Genomic DNA, 24,821 nt, shown 5'->3' on the forward strand with positions numbered 1-24,821 from the left:
TGCTTTTCCCTCTTTTTGTGATGTTGAAGACCAGCTAGTTCAGCAGCTGTCTGGTTGATCCATGATAAAATTCCTCGTAAGCCTTTTGCATAATGGTTTTAGTTGCTGCTGCTGATTATTGCCCAGATACATTATTTCAATAGGGAAGAGGATGTGTTTAATACAACCAAAATTTGGTTTTGTGATTCAAAGTAGTTTTACATTAGTATTATTTGTTAGATTTATCAACACATAATAAATTTGTCCTAGTTACCTTTATTGGAAATCAAGAGAAATAATGTTTAGGAAGAGTGCCTTGTTAACCATAAAAATCTATATGCAATTTACTTATTATTCAGTCAGGGACCTTGTTAAAACACATAAAAAATGGGGATGTTCTTTTTAACAAAATTATACATTTTTATCTCACTAGCCTCTCAAGAGGATTTGAAAAACGACCCATCAATAAGTTCTCAGGCACAAGAGATCTCAGTCATAGGAAGGGCAGACACAGGTGATCAGCCAGAAGAGCCAGATGAAACAAATTACGGGAACCAGCCAAAGGATGGAACAGAACCTGAGCACACCCAGAGCTTTCAGGATGGAGAACAAGGGCATCAAGTCCCTGACTCAGGAAGTCCAGGTGACAAACCCTTGGATCCAGAACCCAGCTGTTTGCCAAGTGATGAGGTGGGAGGAGAGGATGTGCTCCCACAGAGCGACTCTGCAGCCCTCCCTGAGGAGGTGAGCGGCGCCCCTGGAGTGCCACAGGAGCCACCTGCCGTAGACCCGCAGGACACCGAGAGCCCTGATCGTTCCCACGCAGGGCCCGAGAGCCAGGGCCCAGTGAGGAGGCGACGGCGGGTGCCAGGTAAGGGAGCCCCCGGACTTCTGTTTTGTATCGCTCTGTCACTGAGGACACAGCACAGGTCAGGGTCCTCTTTGTCAGAGAGCTTCTCTTTCCATCCGAGGACCGAGGCCTTTGGGACTTGCCCAAGGTCACTTAAAAGAGATATGACTGAGCTTAGAGTGAGATTTCTCATCTTCTAGACCAGCTCATTACACTACTTAAGTAGCTTCAAACACATAAACTGCATTTTTAAACAATATTTTTATTTACTTACTGTTTGTAGTAATGATGATTTAAAACGGGGGGCAGGGGGCACCTGACTTTTTAAAACTTCACCACTGGCTTTTTCTTTAATTCTTAAGAACATATTTTTTACTTATAATTCTTTAAAGCTTTTAATTTTTTGGAAACTAACTACTACATAAATCAACAGATGGGTATATTTAAAAACCAGCATCAGTGGTTCAGTGCCCATAACTCTGTCATATTTTAGTTTCCTAAGACTTTGAGTAAATCCATTAATTTCTCTCTACATGATTTTCCCCGCTTCTCTATTAAGGGGAATAACCATCATATCTTCCCTTATGAAGATACTGTCTTCCCAGTGGCTAAGTCCTTAGCTGGAACTTGAAAGAGACACGGATTCTAGTTGTGGCCCTACCACCTGCTAGCTTTGGTGACCTGAACAAGTCTCTTAACTTCCTGGTACTTTAGTTTCCTATTTGTAGAATGAGAAAGTTGGATAAGAGATATCCAGCTCTCTCTGTCTATAAATGTAGGGGTGGATACGTATTTTATAAGTACGTGGAAGAGCTCAATCTAAAACGCCTATTGGCCAAGTGCAAAGGAGCATAAAATATAAGACCTTCTGTTGGTCATGGACTTAACTAAGGGCTGGAAATTCATGTTTCACTATAAATCAGTGACTGAGCTCAAATATGTATTTCATTCATTAATCATTAGAATATCTATAACTTCAGGAATGTCAAGGACTGTCTCTCCTCTATTATGTCTCTGTGGCACCTGGCACAGAGAAGCAACTTTATGAATAGTTGTTACATGAATGAATGAATGAATGATTTGTATGAACGATTATGTTCCATCAGATTTCATGAGTATGCAGGTTCACGGAGTAGAGGAAGAAAATACTGATGATAAGATGCAGTCTGTGTATGTGAGGCAACTTAATATGATGGAATGAACTAAATCTAGCAGATGAGAAATCTTGTTCTAAGCTCAGCCATCTCTCTCTCTCTCTCTCTTTCTCTTTCGTTTTAGGTTTATTTTGAGAGAGAGAGAGAGAGGGAGGGTAGGGCAGAGAGAGAGAAAGGGAGGGGCAGAGAGAGAGGGAGAGAAAGAATTCCAAGCAGGCTCCACACTGTCAGCACAGAGCTCAAGGCAGGGCTTGAACTCACAAGCCGCAAGTTCAGGACCTGAGTTGAAACCAAGAGTCAGACACTTAACTGACTGAGCCACCGGGTGCCCCATTTAGCCACATCTCTTCATGTGACCTTGGGCAAAGCCCTTCCCATCCCTGGACCTTTCGTCAAGATAGGTAAGGTGGGGCTACAGTAGGTGATCATTAAAGATCCTTTCGTATTCTGTGCTATGATATTTTAAATTCCTATATTTTATTTTATTTTTTTAAATGTTTTATTTATTTTTGAGGGAGAAGGAGAGCGTGAACAGGGGAGGGTCAGAGAGAGAAGGAGACACAGAATCTGAAGACAGGCTTCAGGCTCTGAGCTAGCCGTCAGCACAGAGCCTGACACAGGACTCGAACCCACGAACTGTGAGATCATGACCTGAGCCGAAGCCGGACGCTTAACCGACTGAGCCACTCAGGCGCCCCTAAATTCTTGTATTTTAGTGTGATGTGAATAAATATACTATCCTTTGTAGGTGAAGATGGTTCTATTTCTTTGTTTTTTAAACAACTGTTTCATTTTTTTCCATGTTTATTTATTTTTGAGAGAGAGAGCATGAGCAGAGGAGGGATAGAGAGAGAGACAAGATCTGAAGCAGGCTCTGAGCTGACAGCAGCAAACCCAATCCCACAATCTCACAAACCATGAGATTGCGACCTGAGCCAAAGTCAGATGCTCAACCAACTGAGCCACCCAGGTGCCCTAAGGATTCTATTTCTGTATGTTAATAAAGTATGCCATTTGAGTTATTTTTCCCTTAGCACATATCTATACTGTAGAGTGACTTAGAATGCTACACATTAGTGCCCTCCTGCGGGGGACCAGCCCACGCACCAGTCTAAGGGTCCCTGAGTAGGGGGTTGGTGTCGGCGAAGTATCTATAAGAAAGAACACAGACAAAGTGAATGGTGGCAAGATTGCACTTTACTGTGATGCTTAGGGTCTTTGTATACCAAAGGTGATTACATCATTCTTCTAATGATTACATTGTTTGTAACTTCCAGAAAAAATTATTTTCACAGTAGAGAAAACAAAATCAAAACAGAAATGACGTACAATACAGAAGATCAAAAAACGTAATTCATCACTCAAAATACATAAGCAGGGGTTTACTTTATGTATATAGTATAATTTTCTTTAAAGGTGAACATGATGATTTACGGGTAAAGTGCCCCTGACCAGGAAGGGAGTTTCAATCTGAAAATTTGCCCACTCACTGAAACTAATTAAAGGTTATAGAAAACTAACTCCAGTCCCTAATCCATCTTGATTAAGAGGTCATGTGCACATTCTCTAAAACAAAGGAAAGCAGGACCCAACAAGCCATAGGACACTGTACGCTCAGTCTCCCAGGCAACTTGATACCGGTCCTCAACTGAGGGACCCTGCTGTACCAGGGGCGCACCCTCCAGCACACTAGGGATATGTGCGTTCCTCCTGGTGGATCACAGCGGGATCTCAACAGGCCTTCTAGCTGAATGGGCCCCTACACCCTCCTTTTTTTCCAGCCACACATTTTAAGATTAGTGTCTCCCCTCACACCAACATTTTTATGTAGTTCATAAATGTTTTTAATCTTGTATTCCTTACTTTTTATTATTCCTTCATTAAGAGTTCCAAACTGGGGCGCCTCCTGGGTGGCTCAATTCTTTAGGTGTCCAACTTTGGCTCAGGTCATGATCTCAGGGTACACTGGTTCAAGCTCCATGTCGGGCTCTGTGCTGACAGCTCAGAGCCTGGAGCCTGCTTCAGATTTTGTGTGTCCTCTCTCTCTGACCCTCCCCCACTCACTCTCTGTCTCTCTCAAAATAAAATAAAGACGTAAAAAAAATTAATTAAAAAAAAAAAGGAAGAGTTCCAAACCTACTTTTGTGAGCTATTTTGTAACTGTACATTAATCTCTCCTGTCTCTAAACTTAGGGCCTTTGTTATGTGTGTGTGTGGGGTCTTGAGCCACGTGACTTGAACCCTGGAATTAGAGTCTCCCTGCCCTGTGATGTTGAGTCTTATGTACAGCTTACACTTCTCTCTTAAAAAAATGTTTTCTTATGTATGCTTTATCTTTTAATAGCTGTCACATATTTATTTCTTTGAAGTAAGCTGTACGCCCAGCATAGGGTTTGAACTCACAATCCTGAGATCAAGAGTCTCAGGCTCTACTGACCGAGCCAGCCAGGTGCTCCAGCTAACACTTCTAAATCCCTTTTTAACGTTGAACATTTTGTTGAAATGCATTGTGGGTAGGTTTGGCCATAACATTAAGGTGTGTTTCTTGTCCTTGATGTAAAGGCCAGTGAGGACTTCATTCTATTGTTCTACGTAGAATAAAAGTAATAGCCTTAAAGAAAAGACAGGAAAAAAGTTAACTTTGTATAAGAAAGTATAGAAATCCACCTAGCCTAATAACTCTTTGGTTTGGTAAGAGGCATAGAGTGTATGCTACCCCATTAGCGTATTGTCTAAAAATAATGTTCCTTTTCCCCAGCAGAGGCTCAAAGTCATCAACAGGAAACACAAAGCTTGGAAGAAAACGAAGAGAATGCACTTGATACCAAGAGAAAGATGAATAAAAAGGATTATTTGAGTTATGGTAAGAACAAAATTCGTCCTACTGCGGTGTTGATTCACATTCAGAAACCCTCTGAGAAAACGCCTAGAAAACTAGCATTTAAACAGTTTTATTGTTTTAGTTTGTTGTTGTTATTTTTATTTTACCTTAATTCCAGTGTGCTTAACATACAGTGTTGTGTTGTTTCGGGTGTGCGGCGTAGTGATTCACACTTCCACACAACACCTGGTGCTCAGCACAACAGTGCACTTCCTAATGCGCATTACTGTCTCACCGCCGTGTCTGGTGGCCGTGTTATTACCGTCCTGGTTATCTGGTGACCATGATATTTTGCCACCCTTCACAACATGAGAATTTTGTTAGGAGAAAGGACTTTTCGTAAATAAGAAACTAAAGCTGCTTTTGAAAAATTACAGAGTATTAACTTCTCAAGTGGCATTTTTATATTTTAACCCTTTAAGAAAAACTGGCTTATTACAGGTCATAGGTACTCTGAGAAGATGGAAGACTATCCTGATCATTTCTAAATCACATCATTAGTTATAGCAACAAATACATAAACTTACCTTGTAAGAAAAATACTGTATCATCAAATAATTAAATCTAAGAAATTAGAGAAGTATTTCTGATAGACCTAAAATAGCTCAAAGTTTAAAGGATTTAGGCAAAAGAAATTCACCACAATTAGTAAAATCTGGCAGTACATCTAACTCATTTCAGTTAACTGTAGGTTTTATTTCTGTTCCACATTCTCTCTAATTTTGTGTTTTATTTTCCCATTCTCTGGCAGGCTCCATCTTTTTTGTCTCTGTGGTCATGACTCTTGTTTGCCTCAATTTTGTTACTAGCTACTATTCGTCTCCAGCCCAGCAAGTGCCCAAAAATCCAGCTTTGGAGGCCTTTTTGGTTCATTTCAGCCAGCTGAAGGATAAATTCCCAGGCCAGAGTTCCTTTTTGTGGCAGAGAGGACGTAAATTTCTCCAGAAGCACCTCAATGCTTCAAGCCCCACTGAGCCAGCCACCATCATATTTACGGCAGCTCAGGAGGGAAGAGAGACCCTGAAGTGCCTGAGCCACCTCGTTGCAGATGCCTATACCTCCTTCCAGAAAGTCTCTGCCATTCAGATTGACGGGGCGGCAAGAACCTTGGAGGACAGTGACTTGGTCAAGCAGTTGGTTGACATGGAGCTAAGCTCAGGGTTTGAGAATGGCCAGAAGGCTGCTGTGGTGCACCACTTTGAGTCCCTTCCCGCAGGCTCTACCTTAATTTTCTACAAGTATTGTGACCATGAGAACGCCGCCTTCAAAGATGTGGCCCTGGTCCTGACTGTCCTCCTAGAGGAGGAAACATTAGAAGCAAGCGTCAGCCCAAGGGAAACTGAAGAAAAAGTGAGAGATTTCCTCTGGGCCAGGTTTACCAACTCTGACACTCCTAGCTCCTTCAACCACATGGACTCGGACAAACTGAGCGGGCTCTGGAGCCGGATTTCCCACCTGGTGCTGCCCGTCCAGCCCGTGAGGGACATCGAAGAACAGGGGTGCCTTTTATAAACTAAGCACAGCCTTGGTTTCTGAAGGCCTAGATTTACTTAAAAGTCTGTTGAAAAGCCTTCTGCTTCTGTGGAAGGAGGTTATGAAAAGCCTGGAAAACACAAATTTGCTTCTTTTAGAAACAAATTCTCATTTTTTACCTTTTGTAAAATCTTTCAAAGCTTGACAAAACTTGACTTTTCTTTTTCCTGGCCTTTCAAGCAAATCAGGTTTGAAATATGCATAGAATATATAACAGGCTTTTTTTTAAAATCCAGAAATATAGCAACAGAATCATTGCATGCGAAGATAATCTTCTCAGAATGACTTAAATGGTTTTTTGTTTTCTTGAGAGTCGGAGGAGCCTTTTGGCTCGTGTTTGGCCTGAACTGGATCAGTTGCAGTTATGAAGCAAAGATAATTAAAAAAAAAGTTTTTTCTATCATATATTAAATACTTTAAAAACTGATTTTAGTAACCTAGTCATGGGACTACATCTACTAATTTGCTTTTTTGAATAGTGTGAAAAGAAATACGAATTGAAATACTTAGCTGTATGTGAGGCACTGTGCTTTTATTCCATTAATGGGCTAAGGTATAAGCAACTGTTCTTAAGAAATGTTCTTGAAAATTGGATTCAAGGGGGGAATTGTCTATAACCATTGATAATGAAGAAATTCCAACTGGCTGTATCTTTACTTTCGCTTTCTTGAATGTCTTAGAGCAGTGATTTCCAAGCTATGTCTACCGGCAGCACTACTCTTTCTATCAGAGAGGTTCTGCATTTGGCTGCTTCAGGTAATGGGATTCTCCAGACAATTTAATTGGAACAAAGAGTTCCACCTATAGTGAAATTTGAAAATTGCTGATTAAGTGAAAAAAAAAATCTTGGAAGATAAGAAAATGGGTAGGAAAATGATGAATGTAATAAAATCTATGAGTTGGAAGAGGATGAAACACAGGTCTATTGTATAGACATGCTGTTGGTGAAGGATAAAGACCTATAGGTGAACAGCAGAATGTAGAAACTAGTATTTGCTAAGCATATTTCTTTTTTTTCCTTCTTAGCAAGAGTGTGCACAGGTGCGTGTGTGCAGGAGAGTGAGGAGGTGGGAAGGGATAGAAAGAGAGAGGGGCAGGGAACCTCAGGCAGGCTCCACACTCAGAGCAGAGCCTGATGCAGAGCTCAGGCTTGTGACTGTGAGATCACGACCCGAGCCGAAATCGAGAGTTGGATGCTTAACCCAGGCGCCTCATATTTGCTAAGCATCTTTCTGATGATTTTATTAATTTCTCTTAATCATCATTTCTGTCTCCCCTGAAGGAAGTTTTATAATTGTCTAGGATGGGAGTTAGAGTGCTGTTTAAGCAGAACAGAGTTTAATAAAAAAAAAAAAAAGGAACAGAGTTTAATAACTAATCAAATAGGTTTTATATGGGTGTGGTAGCAAAACTTTACCATGCTGGCTTACTTGCTGCACAGTGATGGAATGTTACATAATGCAGCTCATTTCTTAACTAGGTGGTTAGAAATGCAAGAGATATTATACTTAGTGGAGGCAGACATGAAAAATAGATTCTAAGAGGTTTTAATGACCAGTGTTAATTGTTGGACCGTGTTCTGTGATTGTAAGTAAGATTGAGAACAGTGTTTATGGAGGTAGTAGTTGTTGATTTGCCTTGCAGCTCTGAAAGCAGACCTCTAGTAAAATTATCTTGACCCAATGAAGGGCCTTTTCCATGACATGGCACGCCTAGGAGCTATCACCATGATCCTGGAATATTTCAACAAGGTTTTGGCCTCTCTGCTGCTGTGAGGGCAGAATATGTATATATAATGTATATGTGTATGTGTGTGTGTATATATATCTTCCTAGTGTTTCCAAAAATCCTTCCAGGTTTTAATCATGTGATTTTTTTCATACATTAATCATATTGCCAATTAAAGCATGAAAGAAGTCACATGATTAAAGCATGTAAGGGTTTTCAGAAACACTAGGAAGATACAGGGATCTTTACTGATACCTAAAAAGATATCACAAAGACATGGGGGAAGAATCCATTGGAAAATATCTGTCACAGGACAAACACATAAATCTGTTCTAACTATGGCCTTAAGTGGCATTCAGTTGAGTGTCAGGGCATACCTAACGGAACTATTTTCATTTGTGACTCTGTGAGGGAATCTTTCAGATAGATTTGAGGAAAGATCTGCTTGAACAAAATGATAAACCATAGTGAATATAGTACCAATATGAATCCAACATAAAATCAGAGGAAATCAAAGAAAAATCTATATAGTAATGTTTGAATTTGTTTTCTGTATTTCTAGATCTCAGGTGTCAGCTAACATTCTGCCATGCAAAACCAGTGGTGCCTTGTAGAATTGTTCTGTTGGTCTGCTGACCGGCGCTACCTCAGATCTGTGAAGAACCAGTATAAATTGTGCATACATATCAGTGATTGGATCACAGGTGAAACAAAAAATTTTAGTTTCTTCATTCAGTTGAAGATGGTTTTTCATCATTTCCTTTCCATATAATTAAGAAAAAGATTTTAAAATGACACTTTTTTTTTTTAATGCTTAGCCTATGTTAAAAACCACTTTTCCTTCCATGTGTAAGTGCAATCATCTGAAGCTTTTGTCAGTTTTCTGTTCACTGTTTCAAAACTTACTTTAGAAAGAAGCAGTATATCAGATCTGGATCTATTCATGAATAAAATGATTATTTTTAAAGCAGAAAACTTTATATTTTTTAAATGTACCAATTAAAATCGATTATCTAATGTGCTCTTAAGTTAATTTCTATTCAGTTGTTTCTTTCCCCCGTCCCCCCGGTTTCCAGATTTTCTTTTGCATGTCTAGTGGTTCATCTTCTATTACTTTTACAGTTTGTTTTCTTGACTTAGAACAGTGACTTGTGGACATATGTTACCATACATCACTGTTTAATTGTTATCACAGAACAACTCCAATTATCACCTTCTACAGTAACATTAATTGCTTCTTGGTTAATACCAGAGTTCTAGAAGAAACTGGTGTAGAATCAGACACTAATCTCTCTGAGTTTTTTCCCCTGTGAGGTAAATTTAAGTTTCCCAGCTAGCTTCCAAGGGTTGGTAGAGAAGTTTCAGAGGAATCCTATCACTAAAGGTAGTAATGCTATTGTTTCTGTTTTTTAAATTAATAAAATAGTTTCAATGCTTTTCATTTGAAAGCCTCCAAACTTCAGGTGGTAAGGCTCAGCAGGCCTGTGACCTCTCATCGTTTAGCCAGGGACCCACTGAACAGTGCTGAGCTGCTGTGGTGCTTTTGAGCCTTTCCCAGTTTTAAATTATTGGAGTTATAATTTTATCATTAAAAACAATAAGCATAATGAGCATTGATGTTAAAATACAACAAACATGTGAAAGTGATAATCCGTCAAGGTGATCTTCACTGAGATGATTATTGACATGCATCTGACCGATATTTTTATGTATGGCTTATGAAGGCAGCGAACATTTCAAAAACCAATATTTTTTTTTGAGAAGGAGACATGACTTTATTAGAAAAATAAAAAAAACAATAACCAAACAAACAAAAAACTGAGGTGATGAGTTCATGGTCCTCAACGGACGCCTTGGGGAGTGAGGCTGCTTTGGGCTGCGCTGGCCTTCTCCCGCCCCCGCTGCGCATGGGGTCCAACTCACAAGAGCGCCAGAGCCGCAGGGCCTCATCTGCCGCTGCTGCCGCCACTGTGGCCCCATCTGGGCTCATGGTCAGACTCAGGACCCGGGCAGTGTGACCTTTAAGCTCAGCCACCTTGGCCATGGTTGGGTACTTCCAAATTACCAGCTGGTTCTGGGCAAAGCCGTGGCCTGAGATGAGCTCCCTGTAGTGAGGAGACCAGAGGATGGAGCACACCTGGGACTGAGCATCCACAGCACTCCAGCCCCAGAGCAGACGTTCCAGATGCGAATGTGTCGGTCACTGGTGCCCCCTCCGGTTGCCAGGACGTTGGACTGCCAGGGACACCAAGCTACAGTCTTGACTGCCCCTTGATGCTGGGTGAATGTCTGCAGGGGAACCCAGCCACCCTCTCCAGGAGCACTAGGCCACACGACCAAGTTATCGTTGCCACCACTGGCCAAATGTCGTCCATCTGGGGCTCAGCGCAGCCCACACACTTCCCGGCTGTGGCCAGTCAGCGTGGCCACATGGTGTTCTGCCGCCCGAACGTCATGGTGGTGGATATGGCCAGAGCATGAGCCACTGGATAGGATATAGCTGTTCCAGCACAGGGAGCCCCCTCGGGCAGAATGACTGGTCATGTTTTGAAGCTGCTTCTGCTGCTGCACATCCCATAGCTGCACCTCGGCACTGCTGGTGCCCACAGCTAGGTAGTTGCCCTCTCTGATCCAGGCCACAGAAGATACATAGTCCCCAGGCTGCTCCATTTGCAGTAGCCGCAAGATGTCACCAGAGCTAGCACTCCACAAGTACACACTGCTTTCCAAGGCCACAGCCAGTACGTTTGCAGAGCTCCAGTCCACAAGGTTCAGGTAGTAGTCATTCCGGATTTCAGGGGCGTCCAAGATTCGGTCCGGCAGGGAAGGAATGTAGCGGCAGGTCCTCCGGCTGGAGCCAGGCGTGGCCTTCTGGCTATGAAGCACTTTCAGTCTGTTCTGGTATCCCTCTGGGGCATTTTGTGGTTTTCCACTGAGCTGAAGGATCCTGGCTTCCTCCACATCAAAGCCATTCAGGTTCAAAGCCCAGGCTTTCTGATGTTCCTTCTTGGTGGGGGTCTGGCTATTTTCAGGCTGGTTTTCCTTGCTCAGGAGGAAACTGGCCACTCCCATCTGGGAAGCGCTGCGACGGGGGATATAGAGGTCACCACCGGGTTTGCTGGGAGTGGTCTGTGCCTTGGAGCTAGATGTGCCTGGTGTTCGGCCTGGGGTCCTGCCCGCACTGTGGGATCGGTTGGCGGCCCGCATGGGTGAGGGGACCGGTCCCGCAGCTTCCTTAGCTTTGCGCTGCCAGCGCGCAGGGGGTGCACTGGGGATGGGTGCATCCAGCTGCAGTAACGAGTGCAGGTCACTCTCGAACACGAACTGTGCCATGGGAGCATCTGCAGGGGGTGGGGTCCCTGGAGTGGGTGCTCGCCGAGCCCTTCGGCGCCTAGGTTCCGATCCCAGACCAGCCTCTGCAGTGCCGGCCTCCGCTTCTTAAACTCTCAAAAACCAATATTAAATAGAAAACATATCCCATTAGGAATGAAGCTTATATCCATGCACAGTTTATTTGTAGAGAAGTATTTAAATTTTTTTAAGTTTAAAAATTTTTAATGTTTGTTTTTGAGAGATAAAGAGACAGGGAATGAGCAGAGGAGGGACAGAGAGAGAGGGAGACACAGAATCCGAAGCAGGCTCCAGTCTGAGCTGTCAGCCCAAAGCCTGATGCGGGGCTCAAACCCACAGACCGCAAGTTCATGACCTGAACTGAAGACAAATGTTTAACCAACTGAGCCACCCAGGTGCCCCTGTAGAGAAATATTTTAAAATAGCAACATGAAGAGACCATTTTTAATGTCTTCTATCATTTCTTTTATATCATTATCACTTATTAGTAAGAATCACTTGGTGGTGGCCTTGACTCCCAGAAAAGCCTGCTATCCCATCATGCAGCCAGTCCAAATAAGGACTGACTGGCACCCATTAGAAGCCTCTGGCACAGAAAGATTTCCAGGGGTGGGGCTTCCACAGTGGAGGCTGTGCAGCTGCTTGGGATGGGTACAAGCTCCACATGCCCGGAGAGCCCCTGCAGCACATCCCTTGATGACATGTGTAGGCCACACAAGTCAGGGCAGCCAGAGTCCTGGAAGGACAAATGTCTACATCAGAGGAGCAGGCTCTCGGGCACCTGCCAAATCCCAAACGTGAACCTACACAACTGCACATGTTGCCCTGAAGACCGAGCTGGAGGAATCTGGAGTGCCTTACTGTAGCAGGGCTAGGCTCCCTGGCACCGATAACCTACGTAAAAGACACCTAGGAGGCCTCACTGGTGGAGAAGCCTGGGGTTCCATCAAGAAACCAGTCCAAATAGGAACTGTTCCCAGTTTGAAGCTACCACCTCAAGGTTTTTGCAGGGTAGGCTCCCTTCACCCTGGTGGCTTCACCACGGGCTCTGAGAGCACGACTTCCCAAGGCCTGAGAGGGTGCTGACTGGGACTGTCTAATTTAGGGGGGCCAGAGGCCTGGGGCAGGGCAAGGTTCGAGTGGCCACATCGCAGGAACAGGCTGTTAGGGGTACATCTGCCTAATTCAAACCGTAACCTGCACACATGCACATATTTCCCCTTAAGGCAGAGCTGGATAAATCTGGACTTTGTGGCCAGAGCAGAGCTGGCCTGAGAATGTTCCAGTTACAGGCACCTGAGGAGCTTGTTTGCTGTAGAAGCCTGGGACCACATCAGCCACAGCAAAATGGTGATTGTTGCCAGTTTTAAGCTACAGCCTCAGTGATTTCCGTGGGTGGCCTGCCACCACACAAGGCAATGCAGGTGGTTGGGGATGGGCCCAAGCTCTATAGGTCTGCGGGACCACAGCTGCCAAAGGCCAGCTGACAGGGTGGGTAGGGTGCGTACGTGGGCCACAGGTCATGGTAGGCAGGGGCAGATCTCATGAATGGGCCATTGGGGTCCAAGAAATTTACTGCATTTGAAGCCCTAACCTTGGCAAATCCACATATGCCCCCTGAAGGCAAAGCTGGAGGAATCTAGACTGCCTCACCAGGGCAGGGCCAGGCAAGCTGGGACATCCTCTACTAGGACTCTTGGGAGCCTAGACTCGTTTTTTCTTATTCAAGTGTTTATTCTCGTTAGTTGGGGGCACTTAGGTGACACAGTTGGGTAAGCATCCGACTCTTAGTCTCAGCTCAGGTCATGATCCCACGGTCTGTGGGTTTGGGCCCTGCGTCGGGTGTGGAGGCTGCTTGGCTTTTTCTCTCCCTCTCTCTCACAACCACCCACTTGGGTGTGCCCTTCCTCTCAAAATAAATAAACTTAAAAAAATTAAATTCTAGTTAACATGTAGTGTTAACATGGTTTCAGGAGTGGAGCTTAGGGATTCATCACTTACATGTAATATCCAGTACCCAACACAGGTGCCCTCCTTAATACCCAGCACCTATTTAGCCCCACCCCCAACTACCCCCCTCCACAACCCCCAGTTTATTCTCTATAGTGAGGAGTCTCTTATGGTTTGCTTCACTCTCTTTTCTCCCTTCCTTTATGTTCACCTGTTTTGTATCTTAAATACCACATATGAGTGAAATCATGTGGTATTTGTCTTTCTCTGACTTCTTTCACTTAGCATAATACACTCTAGCTCCAAACATATTGTTACAAATGGCAAGATTTCATTCTTTTTGATTGCCAAGTAGTAGTCCATTGTATGTGTATGTGTGCATGTGTGTATATATATATGCCACATCTTTTTTTAAAGTTTATTCATTTTGAGAGAGAGCGAGAATGTATGCAAGTGCACAAATGGGGGAGGAGCAGAGAGAAAGGAGAGAGAGAGAGAACCCTAAGCAGGTTCCTCATCAGTGCACAGCCCAGTGGGGGGCTTGAACCCATAAACCTCCAGATCATGACCTGAGTTGAAATCAAGAGTCCAATGCTTAGCCGACTGAGCCACCCAGGCGCTCCTATAACACATCTTTTTCCATTCATCAGTTGTTGGACAGTTGGGCCTAGATTCCTGATAAGCCCTGGATCCCATCAGGCAGACAGTCCAAATGAAGACTTAATATTACCAGTTTAAAGCTGCCCGTTAGATTTTCGAGGGGTGGCCCCCTCTTTCCTGGAGGCCACGCAGGTGGTCGGGGATGGGCTTGAACCTCACAGGCGTGCGAGCTCTAGCTGCCCAAGTTTGGCCCATGGTGTGTACTGTGCACGTACGGACTGTGCCGGCCTAGGAAGCCGTGGAGCTTGGAACTGGCAAGTGGCAGGGAAGGCCAGGTCTCAAAAGCAGGCTCTTGGAGCACCATGGCATCTGCCTAATTCCAAGTCCAAACCAACACAAACACCTAGATTTCCCCTGAAGGAAAAGCTGGGTGACTTTGTACTGCCTCGCCACGGAGGAATGGGCAAACCAGCCAGGATATCCTTCCCTAAGAGACACCTGGGAGCTTTAACTGCAGGAGAAGCCCAGGACACCATTAGGCATCCAGTGCAAATGGAGACTGACCGCTGCCGGCTTAAAGCTGTCACCTCAGAAGGATTTCGAGGGGTGCTCCGTCTGCCCCGGAGGCTATGCAGTCGGTTGGGAAGGACTGCGGATAGGGTGTGCCCTGCACTGCGCTGTTTGCACTGACGGGGGAGCTGAGGACCTGGAACTGGGCTGTCAGGAGAGCTCAAGAGGGACCTTGTGGGGATCCATGGCATCTAACTAATCTATATAAACGGGAATATTCCCCCTGAAGGCAAAGCTGGAGGAATGTAGATCACCTTGCCAAGGCTGGATTTTGAGGTCAGGTCGGGGGAATCTTCCAATAAGAGCCACTTGGGAGCCTGCTTGCTGTTGGAGCCTCACCTCATCAGGTAGCCAGTCTCAATGGGTACTGTGTGGCCAGTTTAAAGCTGCCACTTCACAAAGATTTTGGGGGTGGGTGGTCGGGGGTGAGCTTTCTGCACCCTGAGGCCAATGAGGTGGTTGAGGTCAGGCTGGGACTCCACAGGCCTGGAGTGTCCTTATAGGCCAAGGCTGGCCGAGAGAGGTCAGGATAGCCAGGCATCTGGAATAGTGCACAGCTGGGAGAGGCCTGGACAGGCGGGACTGTGGGGAATAACTGGCATCTGCCTAATTCTAATCCCTAACTATGCACGTGGGTTTATGCCCCTGAAAGCAGAGCTGGCGTCCTCTGTGCCGCCTTACCAGGGCTGGACCCCGGGGGGCTGGCTGGGGTATCCACCAGTAAGTGACACCTGGGTGCCTAATAGCCACTGTAGCCCAGTCCACATCAGGCCAGTCCTCCAGGGGCCGGACTGCAGCCATTTCAGTGGTGCCTCAGTCTGATTTCTGGGGGAGTGGGGGGGGTTGGGGAGTGGTCTACCTCTACCTTTGAGGCAATGTAGATGGTTGGACCTGGGCTCTAGCTCTGTAGGCTTGCATGGCCCAGCTGCCCAGTTGGTGGGTGAGAGGATGTGCAGGTCAGGCTAGCCAGGGACCTGGAAGAGAGCAAGCATCAGGAGAGGCCGAGGTCTAGGGGCAGGCCCGAACATTAGCCTGATCACAAGGTCTACATCCCATTGTGTGATACTCCTCCAAAGGCAGAGCTGGAGGTTTTTCAACTCCTTTGTGAGGGAGGGGCTGGCAGGAAGGACAGAGTGTCTCTTGATTGTGAGACAGTTGGGAGTCCTGGCTCCTTGTGAAGCCTGGGACCCCATGAGGCAGGAAGCCCATATGGGGACTGACTGGCACTCTTTTACAGCTAGGGGGCTCACAGTGGTTTTCTGAGCCCCCTGAAATCTATTCCTCCACGCTGAAATCTATTCAGATGGTGGACATTCTGCCTGAGCTCCAGAGGCCAGAGGGCCCTGGCAGCCGAAGAAATGCTGACGGAGTGTGGATTGCACGCAAGTGGGGAGTGCAGGTCTGGATAGCCAGTGACCTGAGCAGGGCAGTGTCAGGTGAGAAGAGGCGGTAGGAGGAGCACCTGGCATCTGATTAATTCCAAGTCTTAACCTACACAAAGGTGCATACTCCCCCTGGAGGCAGAGTTGAGGGCTAGCCGACCTGCCTGGCCAGCACTGCCTCCTGAGGGCTGGCCTGGGTGTCCTGTAGTAAGAGACACCCAGGAACCTTGATTGCAGCAGAATCCCGGGCCACTTGGGGCCTGACTGTCACCAGTTTAAAGCTGCTGCTTTAGAAAGATCTTCAGTGGGTCAGCTACTCTGCCCTGGAAGCTCTGAGGATGGCTGTGGACTGCCTGAGTTCCCCAGGCTTGCAAGACCTTGGCTGCCCAAAATCTGGTTAATGGGATGAGTATTGCACATAGAGGATGTGCAGGGCAGGAAGGCAGGATCTGGGAACCCGGGAAGTGTGAGGAGAGACTAGAACACAAATGGGCTCTTGGGTGTCCATGACATCTGCCTAATTCCAAGCCCTAACCTTCACAAGTGTTCAGATTTTTTTTCTGAAGGCTGTGCTGGAAGAATCTGGACGGCCTGGCGAATGTGGAACCTCATGGGCTGGTCTGGGTATCCTTCACTAAAAGTCACCTGGGAGTCTTGGTTACTGGGAAGCCTGGGACTCCACTGGGCACCCAGCCCAAATAGGGACTGTCATGGGTTTAAAGGTGCAGCCTCAGAAAGATTTCTGGGAGGTGGTCTCCCCTGCCCTGGAGGTTATGCTCATGGTTGGGGATGGCTTGGAAGATCTGGCTGCCCCTGGCCAGTGGAGGAAGCCTAAACCGTATGTGAATGGGTCTTGCTGATCATAGTAGCCAGAAACCTATTACAGGAAAAGTGTTGAGTTAAACTCCGAGGAGTGTTGGTGGTACAGGACATCTGAGTAATTCTGGGCCCTAATAACAAATGCAGGTATTCCTCCTGAAGACTGTTTTCTTTAGGGAGGCAAACTCATGCTCAGAGACTGAGTTTATCTTTATCAACAATGTATTTAACACAGTGCATTTGCAAATTTCACAAGCCAATAGCAAACAAGACAATGTGTTTTAATAAACCATAAAGACGTAATCCAAACCAATGACAGAAGAATCACACTATCATTCCAGTAAAGGGGAGATGGAAAATACAAAGTCCAAATATAATTGCAGCTGCACCTTTATATGAGCTGACACTGGGAGGGCCAGCTTAGCCAACTGGGAGGTGACCTCCAGCTGCCAGTGCAAAAGTAAAAGTCCCACATTGATGGAGAAGGGAGCACGCTGCTAGGGAACAAGGATGATGGTGTTGATGGGCAAGATAATCCTCCAGGAGCTGCTGCCTGGTTTTTGCCACTGCTGGTAAAAGAGCCGGCTTTGCTGCTGGAACTAACTGACCGTTCCTCCCCGCAACCGGTTTTCAGGTTGCTATTTCAGATCAGCAAATTGCAGCCTTGCCCAGACCAAAAACAGTCTGATAGTCCTCATAAACTCTCCGTGGGGTGCCTGGGTGGCTCAGTCGGTTAAGTGACTGACTTCAGCTGAGCTCATGATCTCATGGTTCGTGAGCTCGAGCCCCACATCCGGCTTCCTGCTGTCAGCTCAGAGCCCACTTCAGCTCCTCTGTACCCCTCCCTGTCTCCCCCTCCCCTGCTCACTCTCTCTCTCTATAAAAGAAACAAAGATTTTTAAAAATTGGCAAAACATTAAAAAAAGAAAAGAATCCTCTCTGTATTTGCAATTCTAAGTGTCTCCTTGCCACAGCTGCTTCTTCAAACATTTTAATTGATAAGCCCCAGTGGAGCCCCTCAGCAGCTGAGTGACTGAGCACTGATAGGTGAGGACAGGTGAGACGAGGACACCCTGACACAACTTACTCTGTTGTGACGCAAAATGAACAAACATTTTAGACTGCCTAAAAAAAAAAAAAAAAAGGAAGAGAGTTTTATTAGAGCCCAATTAGGACATCTGCCCAGGATGCACAATCTTCGCAAAGATCTGGAAAAGGCACATTTGGTGTAGGATTATATACATTTTTTTTTTACAGAAAACATTACAAATTATTAGACAAAGGACATTTCATAACGTCGCAGACCGTAAGTTTCTAGTAAATACAGGGCTGACTGACTTTAATCTTATAGTAACAAAGGAAGTTTCTTCCTTCTTATCTTTTGTGTTCAGAATGCTCCTTTTTGGTTACTTTGCTTAATGAAGTGAATGTACAACGTGTGCTTGGGCCAGAAATAGAGCCCATGCTTTGAGGTTTTGCCAGGCATTTTGATCTTGTTAAATGTTGAAGTATAGCTTCCCTAGGAGTCCAGGAACAGAGCTCACAAACATTAAAAGTTGAAAGTTTCCATAATCAGTACCTCAACAATTTTACTTCTAATGTATGATTTATATTTATTAGACTAAAAAAAAAAATAAGCGCCTTCCTTCCTTTTTCTTTCCCTCCCTTCCTCCATCCCACCCTTCCTCCCTACATTTCTTCCTTCTTTCCTTCCTTCCTTCCTTCCATCCTTTCCTCCTTTCTCCTTCCCTCCTATCCTCCCTCCTTTCTTCCCTTTCTCCCTTCCTTCATCTCCACACCCAGCGTGGGGCTCAAACTCACGATCCCAAGATCTAGAGTCACATGCTCCACCAATTGAGCCAGCCAGGCATCCGCTACATTTATTAGAGTTATTTTAGGACATCTACTATTTCTCTAGTTATTTTAATAGTTCCTTTATCTCCCATTGGCCTAAAATATATCTTTTTTTTTCCATTGACACATGTATTAGCTGTTCTATTTTCACACATCCTAGCATGTCGTGTTCCTTATTTTTCCTTTGACTCCAACAGGCTCAGAGCACACTATCCCAGTCCAGTTTCCCATGTTATATATGACTGGTAGAGAAGGCACCAAGGCCATAGTCAAAGGTCCTTGTAATCATAGGTGGATATAGCCAAAGGTCCAGCAGTAATAAAGGTATTTTGGTTCCATTCCAACAACATATCCTTTTTTTTTTTTTTTTTTTTTTTGAGAAAGAGAGAGACAGCATGAGCAGGGGAGGGTCAGAGCGAGGGGGAGACACAGAATCTGAAGACAGGCTCCAGGCTCTGAGCTAGCTGTCAGCACAGAGCCTGATGCGGGGCTCGAACCCATGAACCACGAGATCATGACCTGAGCCGAAGCCAGTCGCACAACCGACTGAGCCATCCAAGTGCCCCTCCAACAATATATCCTTACAAACATGTTTTCCTTCTCTCATAAGGGACCTTTTCCCAGTAGGTTTTATTAGCAGTAGGTGTTACTGATAAATAATAATACTTTCCCTTTTAATTTAGATTCTGGAGGGATTAATTTTGATTAATTAGTGCTAATTCTTATCTCTGTGGGTGTCTACAATCCTATAGGGATTTTTCTATCCCTTTTTAATGGGTATTTTTCTGCATTTTTATTTATTAAAAAAATTATTAGTGTTTATTTTTGAGAGCGAGAGAGAAAGTGTGAGCAGGGGAGGGGCAGAGAGAGAGAGGGAGACACAGAATCCAAAGCAGGATCCAGGCTCTGAGCTGTCAGTACAGAGCCCAACATGGGGCTTAAACTCACAAATCACGAGATCATGACCTGAGCTACAGTTGGTCGCTTAACCAACTGAGCCACCCAGGTGCCACAATTATGCCATCCCTTCTCTATCTATGGTTTAGAGATCTTGCCACCTCCCAGACTGTTTTAGTCCAAGCTTTCATATCTAGATTGTTAGTAAGCAACCTAAACTTCTGCTGGAGTAAACCATTATGTCTTTCAATTGGCCCAGAGGCAGTTGGGTTATAGGATAAGAGGAAATTCCACATTGTGCCTTGTTCCATAGCCCATTCTGATATTCCTCTTTCTGTGAAGTGGGTGCTCTGATCTGATTTTATGAAGGCTGGGCTACCATGCAGGCATCTAGATTTCTAATGCTCTGATGGTGTGTTTTCAACCATTTTTCCTGTAAGGATAGAGTAAATGTATTCCTGACCATGTGTCTACAATGGTGCATGTGTATAGTTTGTTGTCTGTATTAGGCATGGAGCCTATATCATCAATTTGCATAATTTTGAAGGGTCTGTCAGCTTTGATGTCATCTGGAGTATTCATTAATGACCCCAAGCTTTAAATTGTCAGCAATGCCCACATTTCTTACTTTGAACCCCGAGGTTTTGGTAGGTACATGTATATTCCTGATCTCCAATCATGTTCTAGTGACATGTGTGCCAGCGGGCCTGGCTGGTGACGTGGTCATGCAAGGACCTATCATTTGGCATATCTCTGTTCAGGTTGTATGTTCCATGGCCCTTTTTGTGCCCTCAGATGCGAAACAGTGTGTTTTTTAAACACAAACTTTGGGAATCTACACCTCTTTAATCTTCCTCGTGAGTTTGTCTACCTGGTTATTAACTTTGGTTACTTCAAACTTGTTCTTCTGATGTGCAGAGACATGTGTGAAGAAAATGGAAATGTCAGCCAGTGCTATTTTTTGCCATATGTCCTTGCCCCGTATTTTCCTGTTTCCTAATTTCCAGTTGTTTTTTTGCCTATGTTCGTGACCAAAGAGTTATTTCATTAACAGCTGCCCACGAGTTTGAAAAAAGATAGACCTCATTCTGGTTCTCCTTAACAGATTCATAGCCTATTTTATGACTATTGTTTCAGCATATTGTGCTGGCTCTCATTAGTTCTTAAGGCCACAGCTTGCCAGTGTACTCCATGTGGTGTTATGGGGACTAACCCACCTATATACCATTGTATAGGGTGGCTTGTTGAGTGTCAGGGACCAGGGTGCTCCATACTGCCCAACTACTTGTGCTCAGATAGTTGTACCCCTCAGAAATGACAGCAAGTCCAACATTGGCATTAGTTAATTGGGAGGGTCAACCCTCCATCTATATGCCTTTCTTGGAAATATACCATTTCTGTTAGGAATTTATGGTCAGGAATAGTTTCCCTCTGTTTGTCAGGGGTCTTCTTCACACATTCCAAAACAGACTATTGCAGTTTAAGTATAACTAGTTTATTTTCTGTTAAGGGCCCTGTATTTTGTAGGGCTTCATAGAGTGCCTAGGTGATTTTGAATTTGTTGATATCTGTTCTTGTTCCATGGGAACTTTTTAGTCCAAAATGCAACTGGGTAAAATTTGAGGTCTTGTGGTCCCTTAGTTCACAGTAATCATGTTGCAAACCCTTGTGAGTAATAGGCACTCTACGTTTAAAGTCCTTATTAGCTGGTGTCAAGGTACTAATGGTTCTGAGAGCATTTTTCAAATAAGCAAAGACTGCTTCTTGAATCTCTGTCCATCTAAATTCCCTAGTCTTCCCTGCTATTTCATAAATGTGTTTTAATATTATCCCTGTTGGGGAGGAAAATTTTTACTATTCCCTTCAATATTCTTCTAGCTGAGGGGTGCCTGGGTGCCTTAGTCGATTAAGCATCAACTCCTGTTTTCAGTGTAGGTCATGATCTCATAGTTTTGTGACTTCAAGTGCTGCATTGGGCTCTGCATTGGCAGCACAGAGCCTGCTTGGGATTCTCTCTCTCTCTCCCTCTCTCTCTCTCTGTACCTTCCCCACTCGCACTGTCTCTGTCTCTCTCAAAATAGATAAATAAACTTAAAAAAAAAAGAATTAAGTTGAATAATCAGGAAACAACCAAAGGATCCAGTTTGTATACTTTCTAGACAAAGAGACAATAACTTTGTGAGGAAGTGACAGAACAAAGAAAACTTAGGTTTGGGAGCTTCAAACAATAAGGAATTCTGAAAAAGATTTGGAGCTGGGTTGTAAATTGGTAAAGTAATAAGGTTTGTTTATACAGTCTTCTCAGCCCTGAATCCCTCATTTCTTTCTACTTCCTGGTGGAGGAAGGACACCTTTCCCCTGGGAGATCTATTTCTTGATTGCTGTAGACAAAGGAAGGTCAGAGTGCTCGTCTTGCACTCTTACCGACCCTCTCTTTTTCAAAAGGTCAGGTACAGACCAAACACCCCTTTATGCCAGCTTATCAAATCCTGGCCACATTAACTGATCAGTCTGATCGGTGACTATGTCAACATCTAGAGAGTGCAAAAGTACTTGAACTGGTCTTCATTCTTGCAGATGTGAACATCTGGTAGATGCAGTGTAGAAGATGGATGAACAAACAACAAGGTATGGTATTCATGACCAGCCATTTGTAAGCAATTTTAACTCAACAGAGTCAGTATGCCATTGTGGCATATCATGGGTCAGCTTGCCCTGGGACTTTACAGTTCCCTCCTCTGAAACTTTCCTGGAAGCTTCACATACTGAAAGCAGAGCTAGTCACTGTAGAAAAAGAAATTGAGCTAGTAATTGAATGGCAAGAGATCGGCAAAGAGAGAAAAGATCACAGATTAGAATGAAGATAAACAAACAAAAAAGAACAAATTGAAGCACATGTCCCCATACTCCATTAAATCAGTCCCTCCAAACCTGGAAATAGATCAGACCAACAGAATGTCTGTTCTTCGTTTGTCTGATGAAAAATATTAATCCTTTCCTTTAACAGACTTAAGTTAGATATTGTCCCATTTAGTTTACATAGAGGCAACACTTTCCACTGATCATTGCACAAACTCCTTGCCAGGCAGTCAGTGTAGCTAGGACATGACAATTTTGGAGTATCACACAGGCTAAGATGTTAATTTATGACTGGAGAAAAAATACAGTGTATGAGCTCCTCAAGGGTAGAAAGGTAACTTTTAGGCACTTATCTTCTAAATTAACAGAAAAGAGCCCATCTTAGGGAAAAACAGACAACAGGGAAGAGAAGTGTTAACTCAACTAAATACATTAAAACAGTCTCTGAAGTCACAGGGTTTGTGGACTCATTGTCATACGTATGCCAAAGACCATAATACCAAAAAGTCTTCAAATAAAGAAATACAGAGTTAAAATGAAACTGAAGTTATTTTAAATCTCTTCATCATTGAACAAGACTTTGGTTTAGTTTATCACAGTGGCTACTCCCACCTCACGGAGCTCGCTGCTCCAAGAAATGCAAACACGGGGTCTAGAGTTGTTGACCCCATAAATTGCCCCAAGAAACCCGTTACATTAGTTTCGGTGTCACAGAAGCCAAAGACCTGCACTCTCCAACTCGTAAACCTGCAAATTCTTATTTATATCTTTAACCGAGTCACTGATTTGTGTATTTAATTACTTCATTGAACAATGCTGCCTCAGGGAGGGAGGGTGCTGGGGGGCTCAGTCAGTTAAGCATCTGACTCTTGATTTTGGCTCAGGCTATGATCTCACGGTTGATAGGTTTAAGCCCTGCACTGGGCTCTACACTCACAGCACACAGCCTGCTTGGTATTCCCTCTCTCCCTCTCTCTCTGCCCCTCCCCTACTCACTTGCTCTCAAAAAATAAAAATAAACGACGCTGAAATGTCAGAGAGCGCTTGGCAGACACACCTAAGTGCACAGAGAAGACCGAGCGCCGTCTGGCGGTGGCAGGTGTCGGCTCGTGCAGGGGGCTCCCAGGCACCCCTGTGCCCTACACTCCCTCCCAGGCACCTCCCAGGACCAGCTTCATGCCTTCCGCTTTGCCAGCTGCTTCTTCATTCACTCGCAAAACTGCTGTGTTTCTCCCAGTTCAGAGAAGGGACCCTTGTGTGGCCTGCTGGTGTTCAGGCTGCTAGGCCGTCTGTCCCCTCCTTGTGGGGCCGTCCTTCTCGGTCCTTCTCAGTCTCACCCACCATCTGAAGAAACTGCTCCTTCAGAAATGGAAGTTGATGGTCCTCTGTCAACATTCACTTTCTCCACTTCCTAACGTTCCTGCAAGAGTCTTCTCTTCACTCTGTCTCCACTACTCAAATGTCCTCCAGTTTCTGGGACCCCCAGTCCATTTTCTCGGGGGGCCCTGGTAATTCTTGTATTCTAAATCTTGGCAGTACCCATGGCTCCTGTCAGCCCTGTGTCCTGCCAGCAGCTCAAACTCAAGAATCTCAAATACACTCGCCCCCTTGTCGGTGGGGGACGCCATCGAGACCCGCAGAGGTGTGGGTATCGGCAGACAATAAGAACCCCAGTGACTGTTCTTCCTGCACAGACCCGCCCCCATGAGGCTCCTGTATAAACGGGCACAAGGTGGGGATGAATAGCAAGAACCAGGACAAGGCAGCGCGGAGGCCACAACCACCTGTAATAACTGCTCACGCAGCACCCTCTCCAAACACCTCGCTGTCCCGCCTCCCTCCTCACTGTGCGGATGGGTGAGGGGGACACACCTGTGTGGGGACAGGCTCCAGGTGCCTAGGACAGGTGCCAGGGGACAGGTGCCTGGGACAGGTGCTTGGGGACAGGCATCAGGGGTTAGGCGCCCGGCGCCTGGGACAGGGGGCAGGTGCCTGGGGACAGACGCCAGGCTCCAGGCCAGGGGACAAGTCCCAGGGGACAGGAGCCAGGGGATGGTTGCCCCGGGGACAGGTGCCAGGCCGCCTGTCAGCAGGAGCATCACCCGTGTCTGAGCACCGGTAACTGAAAGCGCAGAAAGCTAAACGCAGGGATGGGAGCTGCTGTATAACCATGTCTCAACCCCAAGCAACCTCTTGATTTCCTGTGTGTGTTCACCCTCTCAGTCACGTGAGCCCCAAACTTCACTCCATCTTCCCTGCACCCCTGCCCCGTGCTGCTTCTGCACCACAGGCCACCCTCAGTCACCTGTCCTGCACCTGCAGCCACGCGTCTTCCTCTCCTACTGCACCTTCTCCACGTCCCACCCCGCCTGCCCTCACCCTGCAGCCAGGGCCTCTGGACACCCCACCATCAA

The 24,821-nt window shown here is 45.3% G+C and overlaps 1 protein-coding gene and 1 pseudogene across 6 annotated transcripts in view; one reads left to right on the forward strand and one right to left on the reverse strand.

The window, feature by feature from the left end:
- The window catches only part of LOC115288187 (torsin-1A-interacting protein 2-like), a 35,915-nt gene extending 28,868 nt beyond the window's left edge, over positions 1–7,047 (forward strand). For 5 of the 6 annotated variants that reach the window (XM_029935268.1, XM_029935270.1, XM_029935273.1 and 2 more), the window contains 3 exons: positions 413–850; positions 4,742–4,846; positions 5,616–7,047. In XM_029935268.1, coding sequence (XP_029791128.1) covers positions 413–850; positions 4,742–4,846; positions 5,616–6,376 — 1,304 coding nt within the window. In that variant the 3' untranslated portion in view covers positions 6,377–7,047. The remainder of the gene's footprint in view (positions 1–412; positions 851–4,741; positions 4,847–5,615) is intronic. The other variant, XM_029935274.1, reaches the window with a different exon arrangement.
- Positions 7,048–9,966: 2,919 nt separating this feature from the next.
- On the reverse strand, positions 9,967–11,466 carry LOC115286697 (annotated as a pseudogene).
- Between the last annotated feature and the right edge of the window lie 13,355 nt (positions 11,467–24,821).

The sequence above is a fragment of the Suricata suricatta genome, chromosome 3 (genome assembly GCF_006229205.1).
Source record: "Suricata suricatta isolate VVHF042 chromosome 3, meerkat_22Aug2017_6uvM2_HiC, whole genome shotgun sequence".
Classification (NCBI taxonomy): Eukaryota; Metazoa; Chordata; class Mammalia; order Carnivora; family Herpestidae; genus Suricata; species Suricata suricatta.